The following is a 21806-nucleotide window of genomic DNA, read 5'->3' as shown; positions in this document are numbered from 1 at the left end:
GTATGTTATCTTTAAAGTAATGTATTAATATTATTTTAGAACAAGCATATAGATAATCTGTAAATGTTGAAAAATGTAAGGTGATGTTTGGATCATCTCTTACTTGGAATCCTCATTGTTTTTCTATTTTAGCAAGTTTTCTAAGCTAAAAAAAAAAAGTCCTTGCAATTAAATACACACTTTTCAATATAGTAGACATTCTGAACTTCCATGAAACATTGATAATGTTTCTGCTCTGTGAAATTACACTTTTCGAAATGAAATATTGTACATAATGTTGGATGTTGGTGCAGCATAAATTTCACTTGTTTATAATACTAGAAGTTAATCAGGTTTTTTTTTTTAATATTAGAAGTTAAGCAGTTTTTTCTGCAAGATATAATTTAACATGAGAGACTTGTGACTAAATGACCTGTTTAGCTTTGCATGTTTTAGATATACAGTGCTTAAGTTGTTTATACACAAAGCAGAAGGCAAACTATATTTAAAAACTTTTCTTTTTTAGTATGTCATTGAAAGTGCACGACAGAGACCTCCTAAAAGGAAATATTTATCTAGTGGAAGGTATGAATACTTAATTGATAAAATCTTACATTCATTGAAATATAGTGGTCACCATTCATTGCTCTCTTACTCTAGGCACTGGGCTAGAAATGTTAAAGCTTTGAGCATCCTAATCTGGAAATCTGAAATACTTGAATATCTGAAACCTTTTGACCCCTGACATGATGCCACAAGTGAGAAATTTCATATCTTACCTCATGTGACAGGTCAAAGTGTAGGCATACTGAAAATACTATGTGAAACTACCTTCACTCTGTTTATATTAGTGTATATGATATAAACACTTTTTATTTCTAAACTAAACATCTAAACATCTCAAGAAATCTATTAGATGTATTTCATATTCCAAAATCTGAATAAGTCCAAATACTTTGATCCCAAGCCTTTTAGCTAGGAATATTCAACCTGCACTGGTAATTTCTTTCTATTTTGGTGCTGGCAGGAATTGTACTCAGGTATGTTCTACCCGAGATACACATCCGTAGTCCTTTTTTATTTTCTTCTTTTGAGATAATCTCATTAAGTTGCAAGACTAGCCTTGAACTGGCAGTCCTCCTGCCTTAGCCTCCCTAAGTTGCTGAGATTACAGACATGTGCCAGGCTGCATTAATATTTTCTAAATTGATTTTAAATACTATATCTAACCCAGCTTCACCCCAACTTTGGGAATGTGGGGAGATCATTGAAACATTTATTTCATGATGATTAATGTTTGTGTATTGTCTTTATTAATTTTTTTCTAGAAAATCTGTATTTCAAAAACTTTATGACTTATATATTGAAGAATGTGAAAAAGAACCTGAGGTTAAGGTAAGTATGAATTTTTTATGGTATTGTGGCTTTTGGAATGTGTAGTGGAGAGAAATTTGGAGGAGTTAGGTTTGAAGCAATTAATGATTTATATTTTTGTAGGTGAACTAACATTTTTTTCCCAATCATACTGTAGTGGGTTCTCAACTTTCCCAGAGTCCTGGCTAATCTGGCACCAGGCACAGGTCACCTGCTGAGGTAGGAATAGGGGATAGTGTCACCTGTATAGCAGAATCTCTCACTGGCAAGTCATAAGCAAAGCCATAGTGTATGTCTTTTGCTGTTTCTTCCCCCTAAAGTGATTTGTAAACTTAAGATAGGAAAAAAAAATAACCTGTTCCTCCTGGTGATTTGCACTAGTCAAAAGCTATTACAGAACACTCAGGTGTTGTAATGAAAAATGAATTTGGTCACAAAATATGCTTATGACCTGTTTAATTCAATTTTATTTAACATAAATGTTTTGTCAGTAAAACGTGATAAAAACTGACTTCTTGATATTTTTTGAACTCTCAGGTTAGAAGGAGCTTAAAGAATTCCATGAATTTCTGTTCTCTGCCTTTAATTTTAAAATGAATATTGCTGGGTGCATGTCTGTAATCCAGTGTCTCTGGAGGCCGAGGCAGGAGGATCGCAAGGTCTAAACAAGCTTCAGCAACTTAGCAAGGCCCTGTCTCAAAATAAAAAAATAAAAAGGGCTGGGATGTGACTCAGTGCTTAAGTGTCCTGGGTTCAATCTTCAGTACCTAAAAAAAAAATAGTGTGTCTAACCTTTAAACTCTTTACATTCGTTAAGTTTATACACAAATCTTACAGTATATTTTCCATATGTTTTATTGAAGTATATATGACATAACAGTGAATTGCATTTTTTTTTGTTTTGTTTTGTTTTGGTACTAGGGATTGAACCGAGGGGCACCTAACCACTAAGCCACATCTCCAGCCCTTTTTTTTTTTATTTTATTAGGGACAGTGCCTCCCTGAGTTGCTTAAGGCCTCACTAAGTTGCTGAGGCTGGATTCAAACTTGTGATCCTCCTGTCTCAGCCTCCCGAGTTGCTGGGATTAACCTCTTCGACCAACTTGAATTGCACATGTTTAAAGTGTACATTTTTTTATGTTTCGACATGCAAACATTATATATATTCCTACAAAACGATCAGCACAGGCAGTATAAGATATATATATCAATGGAGACAGAACTAAGATAGGGGAGATATGTATATAGGTCAAGATTCTAAAGTCAGTTGGCAAACTACCGACCACCAGCCAAATCTGACCCACTTCATGTTTTGTAAATGAATCTTCTCTAGAACTCACCACAATCATTGGTTCCCGTATTTTTCATGACTCTTTTTGAGATACAAAGGCAGAGTTGAATAGTCAAGAACCCAGACAATATGTCCCACAAGCCTAAAATACTTTGTGGCTCTTTAAGAAAGGAATTTTTCAAGTTAACTGGGAACCCACTTGTTTTCTTAAAGAGGTACATATACTGTCATAATTTATTTTTGTCTTAACTCAAATTATGAAGATTTTCTCTGTACTCAAATGTAGTCAAAACACTTTTAAAATTTTTAGGTTTTTTTCCTATTGTGTATGTGTGTGTCAAGTATTGAACCCAGGGGTTCTTAACCACTGAACCATATCCCTGGCCCTTTTTTAAATATTTTATTTTGAGACAGGTAAAATATTCTCATTAAGTTCTCACTAAGTTGCTTAGGACCTTGCTAAGGCTGTCCGTGAATTTGCCAACCAACTACCTCAGCCTCCAAGTTGCTGGGATTATAGACGTGTGCCACTGCACCCAACTTTAGGTTCTTTATTTTACATCAAATGGGAAATAGTTGTCTGCCTTTGTGTTTTCATTTTCAGATTAGTGTTCTTATTTTTATGGCAATGGTAGGTCAGGAATTTATGATTCCTTTCAGTTTAATATGTTAATATGTAATTAAATATAAGGTGCTCAAAACTGATTTTGCTTTTTGAGATTCTGCAAAAAACAAATACTATGTTGACTTAAGTATCTTTCCTAAATAAGATGTGATGAAAGTAATTATTCAATCTGGAACAGTCTACAAGTGACTAGCCCATTAAGTCCCAAGTTTTCAATTTGAATGTTTCAACAAAATTGACACAAATGCTTTAAAATAGTTGGAAATCATAATCTAGAGTTTATCTATCCTTTATATATTTTTCCATTTATTCACCTATTTTACCAAAAGAATAGAACTCTCAAAACTTAATATTCTTTTCAAGTTACCATAAATGATAAATTTATTGCTCAGTTTGTTTTTATCGTTGTCTCAGGAATGATGGGACTTAACCAGATTAAATCATATGTATTTCTAAAATTGTGGATTTTGATGTATGTGCATTATATATCCATTTGGATTTTTTTTTAAATAATTGAGGTTTTTTAAGGTATTTTTATTTTCTATTTTTTTGAAAGTAGATATTTTATGTTTGTTCTTACTGTTATCTAAGTTACCAGTTTTCTTTTTGACATGAATTTTCATAAAACATAGTAGTAGAAACAAATTAAGTTTACATTGCTTTCCATGAATAGTGGCCATAGTGTTATGAATCTTCCCTTATGTTCAGGATCATAATGTGGAAGACATGCCAAAAGATTTAAGATATGATTTTTGTCAGATCGTAGTATTATTTTTCAAAGTTATAATGGATTATTGTCATGAACTCTACCTCTTTTTAAAGCAGAAATTAAGAAGAAATGTGAACTTGTTAGAGAAGCTTGTTATGCAGGAGACTTTGTCGTGTTTAGTGGTCAATCTATATCCAGGAAATGAGGGATATTCTCTGATGCTCAGGGGAAAAAATGGATCAGGTAAGACCCTCCAAAATATAACTGACAAAAAATACCTCTCCCAGGCAGATTAATTTTTAAAATTAGTTTCTTAATCTGCTCAGTAGTTTTCCTTTGGATCAATGATGACTTAGTGATAAAATCACATTTTTATCTTAAAATTTTCCTTTCTTTTGCTAGAACATAAGAAATTACTATAATACACATGATTATCCTTCCTGAACATGCATTTGAAAAGTATTCTAGCTTTGCAAGCACAAGACCCTGGGTTCAAACCCCAGCACTGCAAAAAAAAAAGAAAAGTATTCTAATTTGTCTTTGAGTCTGTTTATAAAAAGTTATGATTTTTAAATAATACCAGAATTTCCTTTTGTTCTGTTGCTGTTTGTATTTTAAAATAGTGTAAGGTGTTTTAAGGTATGCATATTTTTAATATATTCTTGAGTCTAAATCCTGTAAAGTTAAGCAGATTCACTGCCTTTTGAGTAATTTTCATATATTAAAATGTTTTATTAACATGAATATGAAGAGTTTTAAAATATATTCAGATTTCACTGAAGAGTCATCTAAAAATTTCATATGGTGATAATAATTTGAGTTCTCCGAGGAACTTGCTCTAGTTAAGAATTTTTTCTTGTGTTGATAATTAATTGTAAAATATCAAGAGAATTTTTTCCTTTGGTCAGATGAGTTACCAAATTGTTATTCTAATTTCCAGATACTAATTAGTCTTCAGTGAACTTTCAGCTTCTTTGATCTTGGAGTTTTATCTTATTGTGATTACTACTGGCTGTGATTTGAATTGTGATGTTATGCCAGATGCTTTTTCACATATCAGTTTTTTACCCCCCCTCTTCTAAAGTGTTACACATTTAACAAGTGTTTCAGTAAACATAACATGATATAAGGCTAAAGGTTATTAGGAGAGCCTTTGGCTTTATTCCTTTGTTTTTTTGAAAGGGGCTTTTCAATACATCTAAGCCTTTTGGTGGAGCTTAATCATTTTCATATACTTTCATGTTTTAAAATTAAGATTCTGAGACCATTCGACTGCCTTATGAAGAAGGGGAATTACTTGAATACTTAGATGCGGAAGAATTACCTCCTATTTTGGTTGATCTCCTAGAAAAATCTCAGGTATAAATTTTTCCTCTTTAAAATGTCCTACTGGGTACAGTGATGTATGCCTGTACTCCTAGCTACTCATGAAGACTGCGGCAGGAAGATCTCTTGAACTCGGAGGTAGAACCCAGTTTTGGCAACATAGCAGAACCCAGTCTCTTAAAAAATAAAATTTTAAAAATCTCTGCATTTATTATATGTATATCATATACATATTATGCTTTTTAGTATATATGTGTGCATATTTTATATGAATCTAAATGACCATATGGTTTTTCGTAGTGAATGATACTTTAATCTTTTTTTCTTTTATTATTTGTTTTAGTTGTAGACAGACACAATACCTTTATTTTATTCATTTATTTTTATGTGGTGCTGAGGATTGAACCCAGTGCCTCACATGTGGTAGGCAAGCACTGTACCACTGAGCTACAACCCCAGCCCCTTAGTCTTAACTACTGTTCCCAACAGCGTTTAGACAGGGTCACACTTAACCCATATTGGGTACTTCACTGAGGGAAAAGAAACAACATCAAGTGGGAATCCCCATTTTCTCCTAAGATTAGTTGACCAGTGCCTCTTTACATCTTTCTCTATACTTTACCTTTGCCTTTCTGTTAAAATAAATAAATGCTGTTCCTAAGATGTTCTCTTCATTTGTTTTCTGAGTCCTTCCCTTTTCTAGGACTTAAGGTTATAAACTCATCCCCATGTTTTTTCTTCTCTATTAGATTCAGAATACAAACATGTACTCTCAACTTCAAAAAATTCTATCTTGACCCCAATCCCTTCTTCAGCTATTGCTTTATAATTCTCCTCCTCCTGACAGCAAAAATATTCAAAGAGTTGTGTATAATCATCATCTCCTTTCTATCACATCTCAGTCTTCTCTCCACTCACCTTGTTTGGCATTTTAACATCAACATTCCACAGAACCTGTTTTGTCAAAGTCAGCAGTGATGGCCATGGCAGGGATCAGTCATGGCATTGATCAGTTTTCTGTTCTGAATTGTTCTCTTAGGAAAGTTTAATGCAGATAACTACTTTTTTCTTGAAATGCCCTTCTTTGGACTTCTGAGATACCCCATTCCTGTTTTTTTTTTTCTTTCTTTTCTGTTCTTCCAGTTTTCTTTGCTGTCATTTTTGTTCCATCCATAAATGTGTGTGTTTCATAGTTCAGTCCTAGCCTTTTTGTGCTTTAAGTAACAGTCTAAGTAGTCTCAATTAGTTCCATGATTTTTCATAATGTTACTTAATCTCTTACCTTATATCTCTTATCACGATCATTCCACCAAGCTCTATACTTACAAATTTACTTGGATATATAAGTTCCCCAGACTTAACATGATGAACACAGAACTTTATATTTTACTTCCCAATATCATTTTATCATAGTTGCTTTCAGTCTGATGGATGACCCTACCCTCACCTTCCATGTTCAGTCCATCAGCAAATGTCATTTCTCCTTTAAACCATGTGGTCATGATATGCCATGGTTCCCTTCCTAAACTTCCTGCTTTCATTCTAGAATCACAGAGCCAGATGAGGTTTATAAAACAAAAAGGGAAAAGTAAATCCCTTCTTAAAAATCTCTGTGCACTCATGGGGCTGGGGTTGTTGCTTAGTGGTAGAGTGTTTGCCTAGCATGTGTGAGGCGCTGGTTTCAATCCTTAGCACCACATAAAAATACATGAATAAAGGCACTGGGTCCATCTATAACTAAAATATTAAAAAAGAAATTCTCAGACTGGCATTGTGGCTCAGTGGTAGAGCACCTGCCTGGCATGTGTGAGGCACTGGGTTCTCTTTTCAGCACCGCATATGAATAAACAAATAAGTAATTGACAACTAAAAAAAATTTTTAAATTCTCTGTGTTCTTAACTGCACAAAATGTTTGCTTTCCTTTTTGCCTTCATCTCCTAATTCTAATCATCACTCACTACACTCCAACCAGCCTTGCCTTCTTTCCATACTAAAGCATACCAAGCTTATTCCCACTGGAAGGCATTTTTTCCTGCTACTTCTATCTGGAATGATCTTCCCTGGATCATTCTTGTGATTCAAGTTTCAGCAGAAACTCACGCCCTTCAGAGAGGTTTTTATCTGAGCATATAATCTAAATTAGCCCTTCCTATTTTATTTTCTTTAAAACAGTTATCACTAACTAAAATTATCTTGTTTACTGCCTGTCTTTCTGTGCTGAAGCAAGAGTTGTCTTACCACTATATCCATGGAGTTTCTTAGATAATGTGTGGCACCGAGTATGCATTACACTTGGTCAATAAGTGTTAAAAAGATTGAACACAGGTACGGTGGACAGATAACATGAAGGTTCTAAATGGATGAAAAACATGATGGTGTGAGTGTGACCATGACAAATGATAATTAATAACACTTGAGTGATAGGGGTTCTTACATTTGGGTATAAGAATAAGTGGGTTTTTTTAATTTGAATTTATAGTTGGCTTTCCTTCTCTTACTAAAATTCAAGATTTTATTTCTTGAATTTTAGCAAATACAATCCAAGGATCTGTAACTCCAGTAGTATGAAAATGCCAAAAATTGCTCTGTTGATTTTATAGATGCATCAGTCTATAACTGGAAACCATTAGACAGTTTTAAATTGCTTCTTGATTTATAATGATGAACATCAAATAATATTTCTTAAAAGGTTTACATAGTGATAATGTCCACCAAGTAAATCTATTGAAGATTATGGAAGTGGCCAAAAATAATGCATGAGAATTGAAAGCTTGTGAAACAATTAGTACAGACCTAATTATTTAGACTTTGGGAAAAATGACATTTACTTAAATGTTTTACTCCAAACAGGTTAATATTTTTCATTGTGGGTGTGTCATAGCAGAAATTCGTGACTACAGGCAGTTCAGTAATATGAAGTCTCCTGGTTACCAAAGTAGGCACATTCTCTTACGTCCAACAATGCAGGTAAGTAAAGTTTAATTAGGAAATGGTTTTTAAAATTTTAGTCTGTACATTTTGTGTGAATATACATTAATGGATTTTTAAAAACTTTATTTCTTCTAGACTTTAATCTGTGATGTTCATTCAATAACAAGTGATAATCATAAATGGACCCAGGTTTGTTGTGTTTTTTTTTTTTTTTTTAATCCCCAGTAGGCAAACTATAGGTAAAGTATTAAGTAAAAACTCTTTTGTGCTCATGTTTTTATTTATGTATTAAGCAGGATACTTCTTGCAAAAAACTGGGCTTCTTTTATGAGCTTTAGAAGTTAAGGGTATCTTTATACATGCAGTAAATTCCTCAAGGAACTATAACAGCTTGATCCCAGTTGCTTATGACTAAAATCCCAGTTAGACTGACATGGTATGTGTAATGTGAAACTTAGTTCTTTATCTTTTTATTTATTTATTTTTTTAAGCTTGTCTTTTTTCCATTTATACTGGTTGCTTTGGCACTAGGGAACTTCTCCTGCCCGTGAGGTTTGGCTCTTCAGTGTTTATGAGATGTCCAGTCATAAGGGTGTTCACTTATTTCTCTGCTACTATAGAGAGGAATAATTAATAAATCAAAGAAAATATTAATAATGAAAATTATCCTATCTGTGAAATGTGATTATAAAGTAAGATTCAGTTCATCTGTAACTGTTAAGTGTTGTGTTTTGGTTTGGTCTATTATTTTGTCATCTGTAAGGTATTTAAAAATATCAAAGATGGGTCTGGGGTTGTGGCTCAGTGGTATAGCACTTGCCTAGCATGTGTGAGACACTGGGTTTGATTCTCAACACCACATATAAATAAATTTAAAACAAAAAAAAGATCCATCAACAACTGAGAAAATATTAAAAAAAAAAAAAAAAGTCAAAGATAATCTCATCAGTCATTTGTTGGTACTCTTATCCTGAGAATTGAGAAAGGAGAGAGTATAATATTTATCCTGCCATTTCTGTATAAACTGTATTTTAGGCAGCTAGATAGCATCTGAGGGAAGATTTTTTAGGGAAATTGCAACTAATAGGTGCAAAAGAAATGATAGACTTCAAAATACCAGTTTGAAAGTCTTAATAAAGTAAAAATTCTAGATAGAAGTCATGCATTGATTTACAAACCATTAGATGGGAGAATTATGGAAAATTTTATAATTTAGAGATCTAATTAAATTTTGTAAACTGAAAGTAAGAGTTAATCTTACTGTGCTTCTGGGTGTAGGCAAAAGAGAATACCTAATAGTATCAGGGAAGAAACCAGACCCTGGGTTAAATCAAGACTAGGTCTAACTAGCAATTTATGGGGAATTTAGGGAAAAAAACACTGGTAAGTAACAATATGAGGAAACCACTAACCACTTAATGAGTTAGTCAAATCAAATCAGCTATGTGAGAAAAGGATAAAGAATGAGGGAAGAGGTAATTATTATAGAATTTAAAAGATGCTTAAGGGATACAGAAACCAAATAAAGGAGGTAGTAGGCCTTGTGTGAGTTCAAATTAAAACAGACCAACTGAAAATACATTCTGTGGACAATGAGGGGAAATTTAAATCTTGAATAAGATTTAAAGATTGACTAAAATTTAAAGATCCTTATCAGTTACTGGTGCATACTAAAGCTCCTATGTGAAATAATACAACCTCTAAGATGTATTTTAAATTTTTCCAGCAACACAAAAACAAAATTTATGAGGATGGTCATTAAATGAAATTAGGTGTTGCTATGTAAGTCATCACACTTTTCCTTTTGTGTATGTTTGGAAATTTCCATAGTAAAAAGTTGAGTGAAACAAATGAAAAATTTTTTTCAAAAGTTCTTACTCAGCAATATTAATTTACTTACTTGATTTAAAAAGAATTGTTATAGCACTCCTGGGGTTGTGCCTCAGCAGTAGAGTGCTTGCCTAGTGTGTGTGAGGCCCTGTGTTCCCCAAACCCCAGTGCTGAATAAAGTGTTACAACTAATAAGATATTTAAGGAGTTAAACAGAAGAATAGGATTCAGTAAAGTAAGTTATGTGATACAGTAAAAAGTCTGCATCTTCTTCGAATTTGGATATATAGAATTTGCCAGTATTAATGTAGTCAATTTTTTTATCATAATGTAGTCAAGCTGAGTATAGAATGAGTCTGTTACTTTTCAATTACAGAAAGAGTTGTAATTTGTTGTGAACTTGTAGGTTTCGCAAGGACAGAGAATTTTATCTGTTTTGTTCACTGCTTTTATTCCCAAATCTTAGAACCAAACCTAACATGTTGTAGGTGTTCAGAATATGTGTTGAATTGATGAATATTCACTCTTATAATTAACCATTTCATACAGTTTCACAAATACTGAATTCCATTAAAAGTTATTTTACATTGTCACGTTCCAAAGTTTACACACTATTTTTGGAACTTGAGTTACTGTTTTACTGTAGCCTTTAGCAGAGTTCCAGGCAGTATTTCCAGCTTAAATATGTATGACTATTTTTTTGAAAATCTTTTAAAGTCTGATATTGACATGCTTTTATATGTTTCAGGAAGACAAACTTTTACTTGAAAGCCAATTGATCCTAGCTACAGCTGAACCACTGTGTCTTGATCCTTCTATTGCAGTAACTTGTACTGCAAACAGACTGCTCTATAATAGGCAAAAGATGAATACTCGCCCAATGAAACGGTAATTGCCTTTGTGGAAGGATGAAACAATATCAGTCTATTTGATAAATAGCTCTAAATTTTGCTGTTTAGAGTGACTTTTCTCTCTAGGGTATAAGTACTCTTGATTTTTTTATCTAATTGGAAAATTGATGTTTTAATGACCTGGTATTATGTTTTGATATTGCAGTATTTGCTCCTATATATTGAAGTGATCTGTTTTCTACAGTTTTTTAAAAGAACTTATTTACTGTGAATTTATAGTCTATTTACCAAAAATGTGGAGAAGCTGAGAAGAGACCAAGTATGAACAGAAAGAATAATTTCTTAATTACTTTGTGATGTTCAGTAACCAGTTCAGTTTTTGTTAATTTTACTTTTGAGGAAACAACTTATTTTTGAGACTTGAGAAAATAGCAGTTTTAGAAATACATTTGTAACTATTTCTTTTATAACTGAGCAATTTGTCTTTTATGTTTTAGTTATTCTACTTAATAAAAGAATGCATATTTGGGCTAAGGTTTTGGTTGGCTCATTAACTACTCTTTATGTATTTATTTGGATTATTTACTTTGGAACTTCAAATTTGAAAAGGCTCAAAAATGCACCCATTTTCTAAATTTCATAATTTACTACAAATAGTGTATTAAGAGAAAAGGTACAGTGTTGGTAATAGTGGAGTAAGCCATTTAGGATATATTGACAGTTCTACAGCCTCCTTGTTTCTCTCCAGGCCTGCTGCCAATACCTTATTTCAAATCACCATCATCTTCCCCGCTAATAAATTCACAATCAGTTTTCTTGATTCTGCTTTTATTCCCTTCCAGTCAATTTGCCATGCAAGCAAACTAGATCATGCTTAAACTTAAACCCCTTGACAAAACTTCCCCAAAAGCATTGCACTTCACATTAAATCAAATACATCACTATTGGTCTGTAAGATCCTTGCCTCGATCTCTGACCTTAGCTATCATCTGGACCATAGTGCTTTAGTCATACCTACTTTTCTGTTTCTGAGATAGACCAAATTTTTTCCTGTTGCAGTACCTTTTAAAATTATTCTCTCTACTTCAAAACTTATTCTCTCATGTTTCAAAATAATTCCTTTTCTCTGGGTATGGTGGCACACACCTGTAATCACAGCTATGAGGATCACGATTTCAAAGCTGGCCTCAACAAATTAGTGAGACCCTGTCTCGAAATGAAAAAATTAAAAGTGCTGCAATTGTGTAGCTCAGTGGTACAGCACCCTTGGGTTCAGTCTCTAGTACAGAAAACAAAAAATTTTCCTTTGCCCCTTTTCTTGTGAGAAGTATGAGATTTTCTTCCATTATTCACTGTGAGACCTCTTTAACCTCTTGGAGATAAAACAAAGATGTGTGGGCCCCCAGTGACAAGATCTCCCTGTAGTTTTTAATCTCTCATACTTGACCATGCTGAGCCTCCCACAACTGATCAGTTAACTTTAGGTTTCAGTGCCCCAGCACTGGTTCCCAAGGAGGTTTGTTCTCCAGCAAGCTAAGATGTTCCAATTGGCCTAGTCTCCAAATTCAAGGACAGTGGTTTGTCCTGTGACCCCATCTCCTTGATAGATCTAAGAGGAGAATTGTTGGTTTTTTAGTTTATTAAACCTTTTGCTTGTTAGGATGCAGTGGTGACTTCCAGCTTCTTATGTGCATGGATCTGAAGCAACCTTCCCTGTCTGGGTGGCTAGTTCCTTCATTTGTATCTCAACTCACATCAGTCATTTCTTCTGAGGGTTCTTCCTTTCCCTAAATGTTGCCCTCCCTGACAGTTACACAACATAGTATTCTCATTTTTCTCCTACTGCTTATTGTTCCCTGAAATCTGAAATTATCTGTTCACTTGGGAATTGAATTTCTCTCTCCTTCTCTGGACTATTAGCTAGCCTCATGATAATGAAAACTTTGTCTTGCTCATTTTTATTCTACCAGTGCCAAGGATGTTGCTTGAATGTGATTTAAAAGTCAGTGCTTGCTAGTTTAAACCCCTGTGTATATTTTGAGCTTATTACCTTTGTTTAGTTCAGATCTGTTAATAATATTTCAGATGTTTCAAGAGGTATTCCAGGTCCTCTCTGAATCGGCAGCAGGATCTGTCTCATTGTCCACCTCCTCCTCAGCTGAGATTACTGGATTTCTTACAAAAACGAAAGGAAAGAAAAGCAGGTCAGCATTATGACCTCAAAATTTCTAAAGCAGGAAATGTAAGTGTTTTAAATGAACATTACCATACCAGAAATCTTGACTTTTTGAATTTTTGGTATATTTATACTGTTTTTAATTTTCTAGTGTGTAGATATGTGGAAAAGGAGTCCCTGTAATTTGGCCGTTCCTTCTGAAGTGGATGTAAGTTAGATCAATGATTGCTTCTTTCTTTTTTTTTTTTTTTTTTCTCGCATAAAGTTTCTACATTTTATCATTTGATAGCTAGTACCTTAAGAATATGATCTCAGAATTGATTTCTTTTAATAAATTGCTCATTTTTGGAAGATGTATATTCTTCACATTGTTATAGCCGAACATAACTATAGTTCTGTGTTTGGAGCTGGAATCACAAAACAATTTCAAACTGGACAAATATGGTATAATAGTACACATGAAAATGCCTCTGTTTTTTCATGGTATTTCTTCATAATTTCCTTATTATTTTTTTCCTAAATCTGGTTTTGAGTTTATTAATATTGGAGCAGTAGCCAAAATTAAGAACCTTAGACAGTATTCTTTACTGACCCATAATAATACATGAACTATAAATAATTTAAGATAGGAGAGAAATATTGTGAAAAAGGTCTATATTTTACTTTTCTGTTTCTTTTTGTGTTCTTTTTATTATTCACTCACTTCTTTACAATTCTGTCATTTTTATATATTTGCTGTTGTCTCGTATCCTTTCTTAGCCTAGTACATGTACATTCTTAATAAGATTTTATGAAAAGCGATCCAAAGCAAAAACACAAAAGTATTAATAGAGTGTGCATACAACTCAGAAAAGTAAGCCACATTTTTTTCTTTGCTTACATGCTCCTTAAGGAATAGCCTAAGAATAGATGATTAGTGTAAGTTGTAAAAAATGGTGAAATTTAGCTTTGGAGGATGGGGGGGCGGTATCTAAAGCAGTATTTCCAAATTTTAATATACATACAAATTACCTGGAGAATTTATTAAATTGTTGATTCTTGAGCTGGGGCTATAGTTCAGTGGTCAAGCGCTTGCCTATTGTGCATGGGCCTCTGGGTTCAATTCTCAGCACTGCAGTTTAAAAACATCCAGTTCCATTTCAGGTCTGGGCTGGTACTGAGATGCAACCATTTTCACAAGCCTCTAGTTTATGTGGTAAGGCCTATAGACCACACCTTTAAATAGTAAGGCCCTAAAAACAAAGTTTCTCAGTCAGTAGACTCATACAGGATATCAAACATACAGGTTTCAAACCCTAGTTCAGACCTACTTAATTGGGATTTCTAAGAGAGAGGGGCATAAAAAGTCTATATTTTTAACAGGTGCCCAGGTGAGTCTAAATTACTCTTTTCTTTTTCTTCCTTTTTTGGGTTTTTTTTGAGGATGGTCCCTGTGCATACTAAGCACAAGCTCTACCATTTAGGTATACCTCAACCTCAAATTATTCTTGAGATCAGGGTTACCAAGATGGTGAGAATATTTAACTCACTCAGATTCTTAGGAACACAGAGTATAGCCCAGTTCTCACTAGAAAGTAGAAAAGATTTGAAACATCTTTTTTCAATTTTATTATTTTATCTTTCCAAGTCTCTTTAGAGCTTGTATATTAACCATGATAACTCCTGTTCACTTAAAACCCTGCCAAAAAGGACAAGATCCTGAATCTTAACATTCAAGTTTTCCTAAAGGAAAGACTCTAAAGGACAAATATGATCACTTATGGAATAAAAAGAAGAGGCAGTATCCAGAAACGCAGCTGTTTTTATTACATTTATATAGCAGCTAAAGATAATCTAATTTTTATTAACCATGTTTTTATTGAATATAATAGAATTTTAAACTAATTTTAAAGCATAATTAGTTGTTGATATTAATGATTCAAGAATTCTTATATTAACAACTTGGTTGTATTATTGAGTTACATTATTCTCTTTAGTCTGAAAACTAATTCCGTTTTATCTGGTATCTTGATTTAATTGTTTAGGTAGAGAAATATGCTAAAGTGGAAAAATCTATCAAATCTGATGACTCACAACCAACAGTTTGGCCAGCCCATGTAAGTAGTAGTCTTTGCTAGTTTGTTGTAATGATGTTTGTACTCTGAGATCTGAATTTACCAAACATAAATTCATTAAACATTGCTTTTAACCTAGGACTTTTTTTTTTCTTTTTTTAATTTAAGAACTTTCTAGGGATTGAACCCAGGGGTACTTTACCACTGAGCCACGTCTCTAACCCTTTTTACTTTTAATTTTGAGACAGGATCTTGCTAAGTTACTAAGAGCCTCGCTAAATTGCTGAGGCTGGCCTTGAACTTGAGATCATCCTGCTTAGCCTCCCAAGTCACTGGGAAAATAAATTAGAGAATAATTGTTTTGTCTTTTATAAATTATGGTTTCCATTTTAAGAGCAATTTTAATGCAGAAATCCATTTTTACTTTTGGTTGCATGTTGATAGTTCTTATTTGATTTCTTCTATGTATTAATACATTTTTCTGAGGGTGTTTCTTAATGGAAATGTTCTAATTTTCTCTAATTACCATGATGACTTTTTAAAGGGAGAAATAGGCAATAATGTACTACATTAGATGAACCCTAAGAGTGAAATAATGAGATGTTTTGTACATAGGTGTATTGTGTGTGTGACAGGCTAGGCTAATGACAAAAACAGATCAGTTTTCAAAAATTTTATCCTCTATTATTTCATATTTTATCCTCCCTTTCATATAAGATATTATTATATGGAGATATATATCTATATATCTCCATATATGGACTTCTGTGTTTTTCTCAAGCTTACTCCATTGGAACTCTCATTCCTAAAGTACCATGTAAAAAGGAATCCTGTAAATCCCTGTTGAACATAGAGGGCAGGGCAGCACTAAAGTTGAAGATAAAGGGTGGAGGACCTTTCCTCATTTCCTTCATCTTTAGCACAGAGGTAATAGTGCTGACCATAGGGATGTGGTAAAGATTACATGAAGCAGTACCTTTACAGTGCTAAGAACAGTGTTCAATAAATGTTTATTATAATAAGTAATGGGTTTTGATCATTTATTATTATTGTGACGTTCGTGCTTCATATATACATTAATACATTATTTAAAAAGAATGATTCTAAGCTTTATTCTGTTAAGCAGACTTAAACATCTTTATAGTTTAAATTCCATGTGTGTTTGTATTACCAGACTTAACTTGTGTGTCATGTATTTCCAAATTTTGCTAATTCTAATTGCTTGCTTGAGAAGCTGTTCTTTGGGATGCTCTATCTTTTTCAGGATGTAAAAGATGATTATGTATTTGAATGTGAAGCTGGTAATCAGTATCAGAAAACAAAGCTTACCATCTTGCAATCACTTGGTGATCCACTTTACTACGGTAAAATACAGCCATGTAAAGCAGATGAAGAAAGTGACAACCAGATGTCTCCATCCCAGTGAGTTCTATTAAATATATAATGGACAAAATCAGGCAACCAGAATTTATTTAGCAGTCGCTGTTGAATTAGTAATACAAATTGGCCTTTGGGGATTCAGTGGTTAAATATATACTGCTTAGATATAGCAGATGTGAGTAAATTTAAATTGTAGTTGCCATATTTATTTAAAATAATGATAATTTCTTTTTTAAAAACCCCAATGGTATAATTATTTTTATGCTAGTTCTGAAGGATATTCCTGTGATATCCTTCTTGGTATATTTATGTTGGCAGTTTATATATATTTAATATTCCTAGATGTATATGTAATGCATATTTAGCACAGGGTGCCAGTGTTTTGTTTTTATTTTTAATTTTATTGCTCATTTTATGTGCATGTGTGTGCTTGTTTATATACACATGGTTTTATTTGGTACTCTGGATTAAACCCCGAGGAACTCTACAATTTAGTCATTTTATTTTTTAGTATATGTGCTGCCGAAGCAAGCACAGTTGTTTTATTTTTTAATCTTATTGATACTGCTTTGAAAACAAAAAGGGCATCTCAGCAGAAAAAGTCAGGGGCCAGGTCTGTGGAGTAATCTCATCAATACCTAGATGAAAGTCAGTGACAATAGAAAGTAGCAGTCACGGATTCCTCAGCCAACGGAATACAAAGATTAGTTATTTTGATTAAGTGTTTTAAAAAAATCTTCCTGTGAAGACATACATTGCTTATTTTAAATTTATAAGTTTTTCTAGAGCACAAGGGCATATTATTAGTTTTCTTGTGAAGAATTAGGTCCAGAGGCCAACTGACTACTTTGTTTAACAGGAAGAGAATTTGAATTTTTTGCCATTATGTAAGGGGGTTTCTGGGAAAATGCTGCATGATTTATATTCTTTGATATTCATAAATAACTTTATTTTAAAACTATGAAATTAAAGTTTCACTTGTATTAATCAGTTCTTTTTTTCATTTTATATTTCAGCTCCTCCACAGATGATCATTCAAATTGGTAATTAAAAAATAACCATTTAAGAGATCATAATAAATGTCAAACTTTAAAAAAAGTGTGGTAAAGATAATTATTTGAATTAGCAATAAACTATAAACTATCTTCCTTGTCTGAAAAATATCCTCAGGTCCTGCTGTGTAGATAATAAGAATGATTTTCAGAATCAAAGATTAAAATGAGCAGAACACCAAAGGCCTTTCTTTGCACACAGGAGTTCAGTGATTTTACTATAGGGTGTCTAGGACTTGGTAATTTGCAGCCCAGAGTGTTTCTTCTGACAAAATTACGTTTCCTTAAGTTAAGTCAGCCAGATTAGTCACATGAGTGTCTCATAATGCATGTAAAACTTGATGCTTCCTAATTTTAAATGTTTTTCAAATATTTTAATGATTTGGTGAATTTAAAATCAGTGTATGATATTATCTTGACTAAAATATGAAAGGCATGAAACTAATCTTGGGGCTTAAGACATTTATTTAATCCTTTTTGTTCTCTTTTTCATTTTAGGTTCATTATTGGGTCAAAGACTGATGCTGAGAGGTAAAAAAATTTTCATCTTCCTTTTGGGCAGGATGAATATGAAAAACTTTTCACTTATTAGGAGTCGTAAACTTTGATTTTAGTTATGTCTTTAATTGTTTGAATGTAACATCATTTAATATTTGTGGGCCCCAGATGTAAAATATATTGAACAATGAAAAATCTTAAGGTTTTTTCTAACTTTAAATCCTGTTGATCCTCGCAAACACTGAAAAGGCGTGATACGTTAGACTATTAAGAACTGTTATTTTTGCTGAGCACGGTGGTGCATGCCTATAATCCCAGAGGCTCAGGAGGCTGAGGCAAAAGGATAACAAGTTCAGAACCAGTCTCAGCAAAAGCGTGCTGAGCAACTCAGTGAGGCACTGTTTCTAAATAAAATACAAAAAAATAGGGCTGGGGATGTGGCTCAGTGGTCAAGTGCCCCTGAATTCAATTCCCCGTAACCCACTCCCGGGCCCCCGCCAAATTGTTATTTTTGTGGGATGAGATTGCAAGACATTTAAGGGCTTTTTCCTGATATTTTAAACATCTAGGATTTTTTTTTTCATAGAATTAAAAGAGTTATGTTTAAAATATAGGGACTTTTTTTGTTTAGTTTTTTGTTTTGGTGTTAGGGATTGAACCCAGGGTCACTTTACCTCAATCCTTTCTTATTTTTACTTTTGAGACAGGATCTGGCTGTGTTGCTGAGGGTTAAGCCTTAAACTTGCCATCCTCTCCCTCAGCCTCATAAGCTATTGTAATTATAGGCATGCACTACCATGCCCAGCTAGTTTTATTTTAAATTAAAAAAAAAAATCTTAGATAATCTGTAACTAAGGAACATGGTTTCTAGATAATACTTTATTTAATCCAAATCTAAGAGAAAGGCAATTAGTATTTTCTTTACTGCTTATTGGTTAAATTGTCCTTGTAATTTCTGTATTGAAAACAATTGTTAGACCATTAACAAAATATTTTAAACACTAACTTTTTATTTAAAAGATTAGAAGAATGCACTTTTAACTCAAAGATTGCCTATTTATGGAACTTTTTTTTTTTTTTTTTTTTTTTTGATAATAGCGTCACTCATTTCTTATGTAATAAATTTGTGTTAAAAATACGGTTAGCTAAATCCTTACCTATTTTCTCCTGCTATTTCAGAGTTGTTAATCAGTATCAGGAGTTGATCCAGAATGAAGCTAAATGTCCAGTCAAGATGTCACACATCTCTAGTGGCTCAGCCAGTCTGAGTCAGCTTTCTCCAGGAAAAGAAACAGAAGTATGTTTGGTTACTGATAATTTTTTGTACCTAATTGTTTCTCAGATCTGGGAAGCCTAAGGATCATATTTTGAGGGTTTAGGTGGGTTTGTTTAGTTTTCATTTTACTTTTAACTTTTTAAATTTAACTTTATGATAAAAAATTTCAAAGTAGACATAGAGGAAAGTATAGTGAACATCTTTGTGCTAATCATCTGACCTCAACAGTTGTTACTTTCTTAGAAAAATAGGTAGAGAGATTAGAAGCTTTGCCTTTATCTTATTCTACTCTTCTCTCCGATTCTTTCTCGTTATTCTGTTACTTGGAAATCTTTACCTCATCCTGTATGTGTGCTGTAATGTATTTCATGGATCACATGTGAAATTATATTCCTTTGTAAAATCTGTTATTAATTCTATAACCATTAAGATCACTTTGTAGAGTTATAATTTCTCTTCAATTTGGAGTGTGGTGATTACTAATTTTAACAAGTGTGCTTGTTGTCATCCTTGTAGCAGCCTGAGACCGTGTCAGTTCAATCTTCAGTATTGGGGAAAGGAGTAAAACATCGACCTCCACCCATCAAACTTCCCTCAAGCTCAGGAAATAGTTCTTCAGGTATTAAAATCCTTAGTTTTGTGTAATATAAAGTAAGAAACATCATACAATTATAATCTCTTTCGTAAAAAGTATTTTATATTTTTATTTCTAAAATGCATGAAATTTTGGATTATAAATGTAAGATATAACTTTTATGTCTTTCTTCTAGGTAATTATTTTACACCACAACAGACCAGCAGCTTTCTTAAGTCTCCAACTCCTCCTCCTTCTTCTAAGCCACCAAGTCTTTCTCGGAAGTCATCTATGGATCTCAGTCAAGTCAACATGCTTTCTCCAGCTGCCCTGTCACCTGCCAGCTCATCACAAAGTGAGTCATAAACTTAATTCTACATTAAATTATTATAAGCTTTTGCATTAGCGTTTCTTTAAGACAACTTTTTTCAACCTGTGAAATAGTGAAATCTGAATGTACTGTGTATTCAAAATGTGTAAGTTGCAAGAAGCATAAGGCAGAGCTCATGTTGATTGTATGTACTATGTGTTTATTGTAATTGTATTTGTTTTTCTGTATCTATGTATGCACTCTGAGTATACTTTTCTTTTAGACTTGCAACCTACATCTCTCCTTAAAAAAAATCTGTTAGTTACACGTGGGCAATAAGAAACCAAAATTTTTTTTTATTTCAGTGTACCCTAGGATCATTTTTACATTATGTATATTATGTGACTGATAAGAAAAAAAATGTCATTAAGAGTTGTTGCTGCAGGTCCTACCTTTGTATATGTAAGAAACCAACTAGTTTCAAGGTGGTGATATAATAAATTGAAAAGCAGTATTTCAAAAACACTTCTACACTCTTTTTTATAAATTGTTGTCAGTTACTAAAATGTGATTATCCTGAAGCATTATTCTAAAGACATTAAAGTGTGATTTTTTTTTACTATGGGTTACTTTTTTTAACATAAAGAAGAGTTATGCAAGAATTAGGAATTAATTTTGGAGAATCTCTTCAAATTAATAAATATGAATGTTTCAGGTATCAATTTGGGAAAAAAGCATTCCAGTTTTTTAGATTTTTTTTAATAGATAATTAATATATGCTGAAAGTTTTAGTACACTGCACAGTGATAGGATGGTCTTTGCATTAGATATAAACATCTTCATCTTGATAGCTCAAAAGGTGTAATTTTTCTGCCTTCTTGTTTTGCACAAAGAAAAATATATAAATTTTCTGAAAGTCTATTCACACTTCTTATGTTGTGGGTATGGATTATGGTAATCTACTGCACACAGTTGTTACTTTAAGTAAGGGTGGAGTGACAGCTTCTGGACATTCACATTTCTTTCCTTTCTTTCTGCAGGACATGAAAGCTAAAAAAGAAAACACCTCAAGAGCTTTTGGTTTTACTTTTTGGTTTTTGTTTTTTGTTTTCATTTTTTTTTTTAATTGATAAACTGTGCATACTTCATTCACAACAGATTTTCTATACATTCTACATTTAAACAGAAGTACACAGTTACTGTTAAAGATGCAGTATTATCTATCAAATACTTGCTTTGCTACTGTTTTTTGTAAAATTGTTTGTCAGGATAAACTTGATGTGTTAGGACTTAAATATGTATATTTAGGTGCCAAATAAGATTGTTAACCATATGTAATTTATTAAATATGTTCACGTTTATCTCAGACTGTTACACTAAATAAGCAGTATTTTTAAAAGAAGTCTTGAATTAGTGAAATCATAGATAACAAAAATTAGTTGAATTCCTTTTGAACTTTTAGGCCAAAGGCAGCATGTGGGAAACTAACTTTTAAATGGGTATTGTGGTAGAATACAAATGTATATTTTTACTGTTAACTCTATTAGCATCTCTGATGGGATTTTTAGG

The 21806-nt window shown here is 32.9% G+C and overlaps 1 protein-coding gene across 16 annotated transcripts in view; it reads left to right on the top strand.

Annotated features, from left to right (window-relative positions):
- Supt20h (SPT20 homolog, SAGA complex component) overlaps positions 1 to 21806 on the top strand; it is a 42355-nt gene that overhangs the window by 6821 nt on the left and 13728 nt on the right. For 10 of the 16 annotated variants that reach the window (XR_007108707.1, XR_007108706.1, XM_047552276.1 and 7 more), the window contains 16 exons: positions 506 to 564; positions 1308 to 1374; positions 4092 to 4221; positions 5234 to 5337; positions 8156 to 8272; positions 8372 to 8425; positions 10815 to 10954; positions 13003 to 13159; positions 13245 to 13301; positions 15118 to 15189; positions 16412 to 16569; positions 17544 to 17570; positions 18078 to 18110; positions 19257 to 19374; positions 19870 to 19972; positions 20124 to 20282. Coding sequence is in view for 14 of the 16 variants with exons in the window: in XM_047552276.1 (XP_047408232.1) it covers positions 506 to 564; positions 1308 to 1374; positions 4092 to 4221; positions 5234 to 5337; positions 8156 to 8272; positions 8372 to 8425; positions 10815 to 10954; positions 13003 to 13159; positions 13245 to 13301; positions 15118 to 15189; positions 16412 to 16569; positions 17544 to 17570; positions 18078 to 18110; positions 19257 to 19374; positions 19870 to 19972; positions 20124 to 20282 (1555 nt within the window). In the remaining 2 variants the exon portion in view is untranslated. Of the gene's footprint in view, positions 1 to 505; positions 565 to 671; positions 738 to 1307; positions 1375 to 4091; positions 4222 to 5233; positions 5338 to 8155; positions 8273 to 8371; positions 8426 to 10814; positions 10955 to 13002; positions 13160 to 13244; positions 13302 to 15117; positions 15190 to 16411; positions 16570 to 17543; positions 17571 to 18077; positions 18111 to 19256; positions 19375 to 19869; positions 19973 to 20123; positions 20283 to 21806 lie in introns of those variants that run through there. The other 6 variants (XM_047552285.1, XM_047552283.1, XM_047552278.1 and 3 more) reach the window with 3 other exon arrangements.

Source organism: Sciurus carolinensis, chromosome 5 (genome assembly GCF_902686445.1).
Source record: "Sciurus carolinensis chromosome 5, mSciCar1.2, whole genome shotgun sequence".
NCBI classification, from domain to species: Eukaryota; Metazoa; Chordata; class Mammalia; order Rodentia; family Sciuridae; genus Sciurus; species Sciurus carolinensis.
Note: the sequence above shows the minus strand (reverse complement) of the source record. Positions and strands in the feature narration are given on the sequence as shown.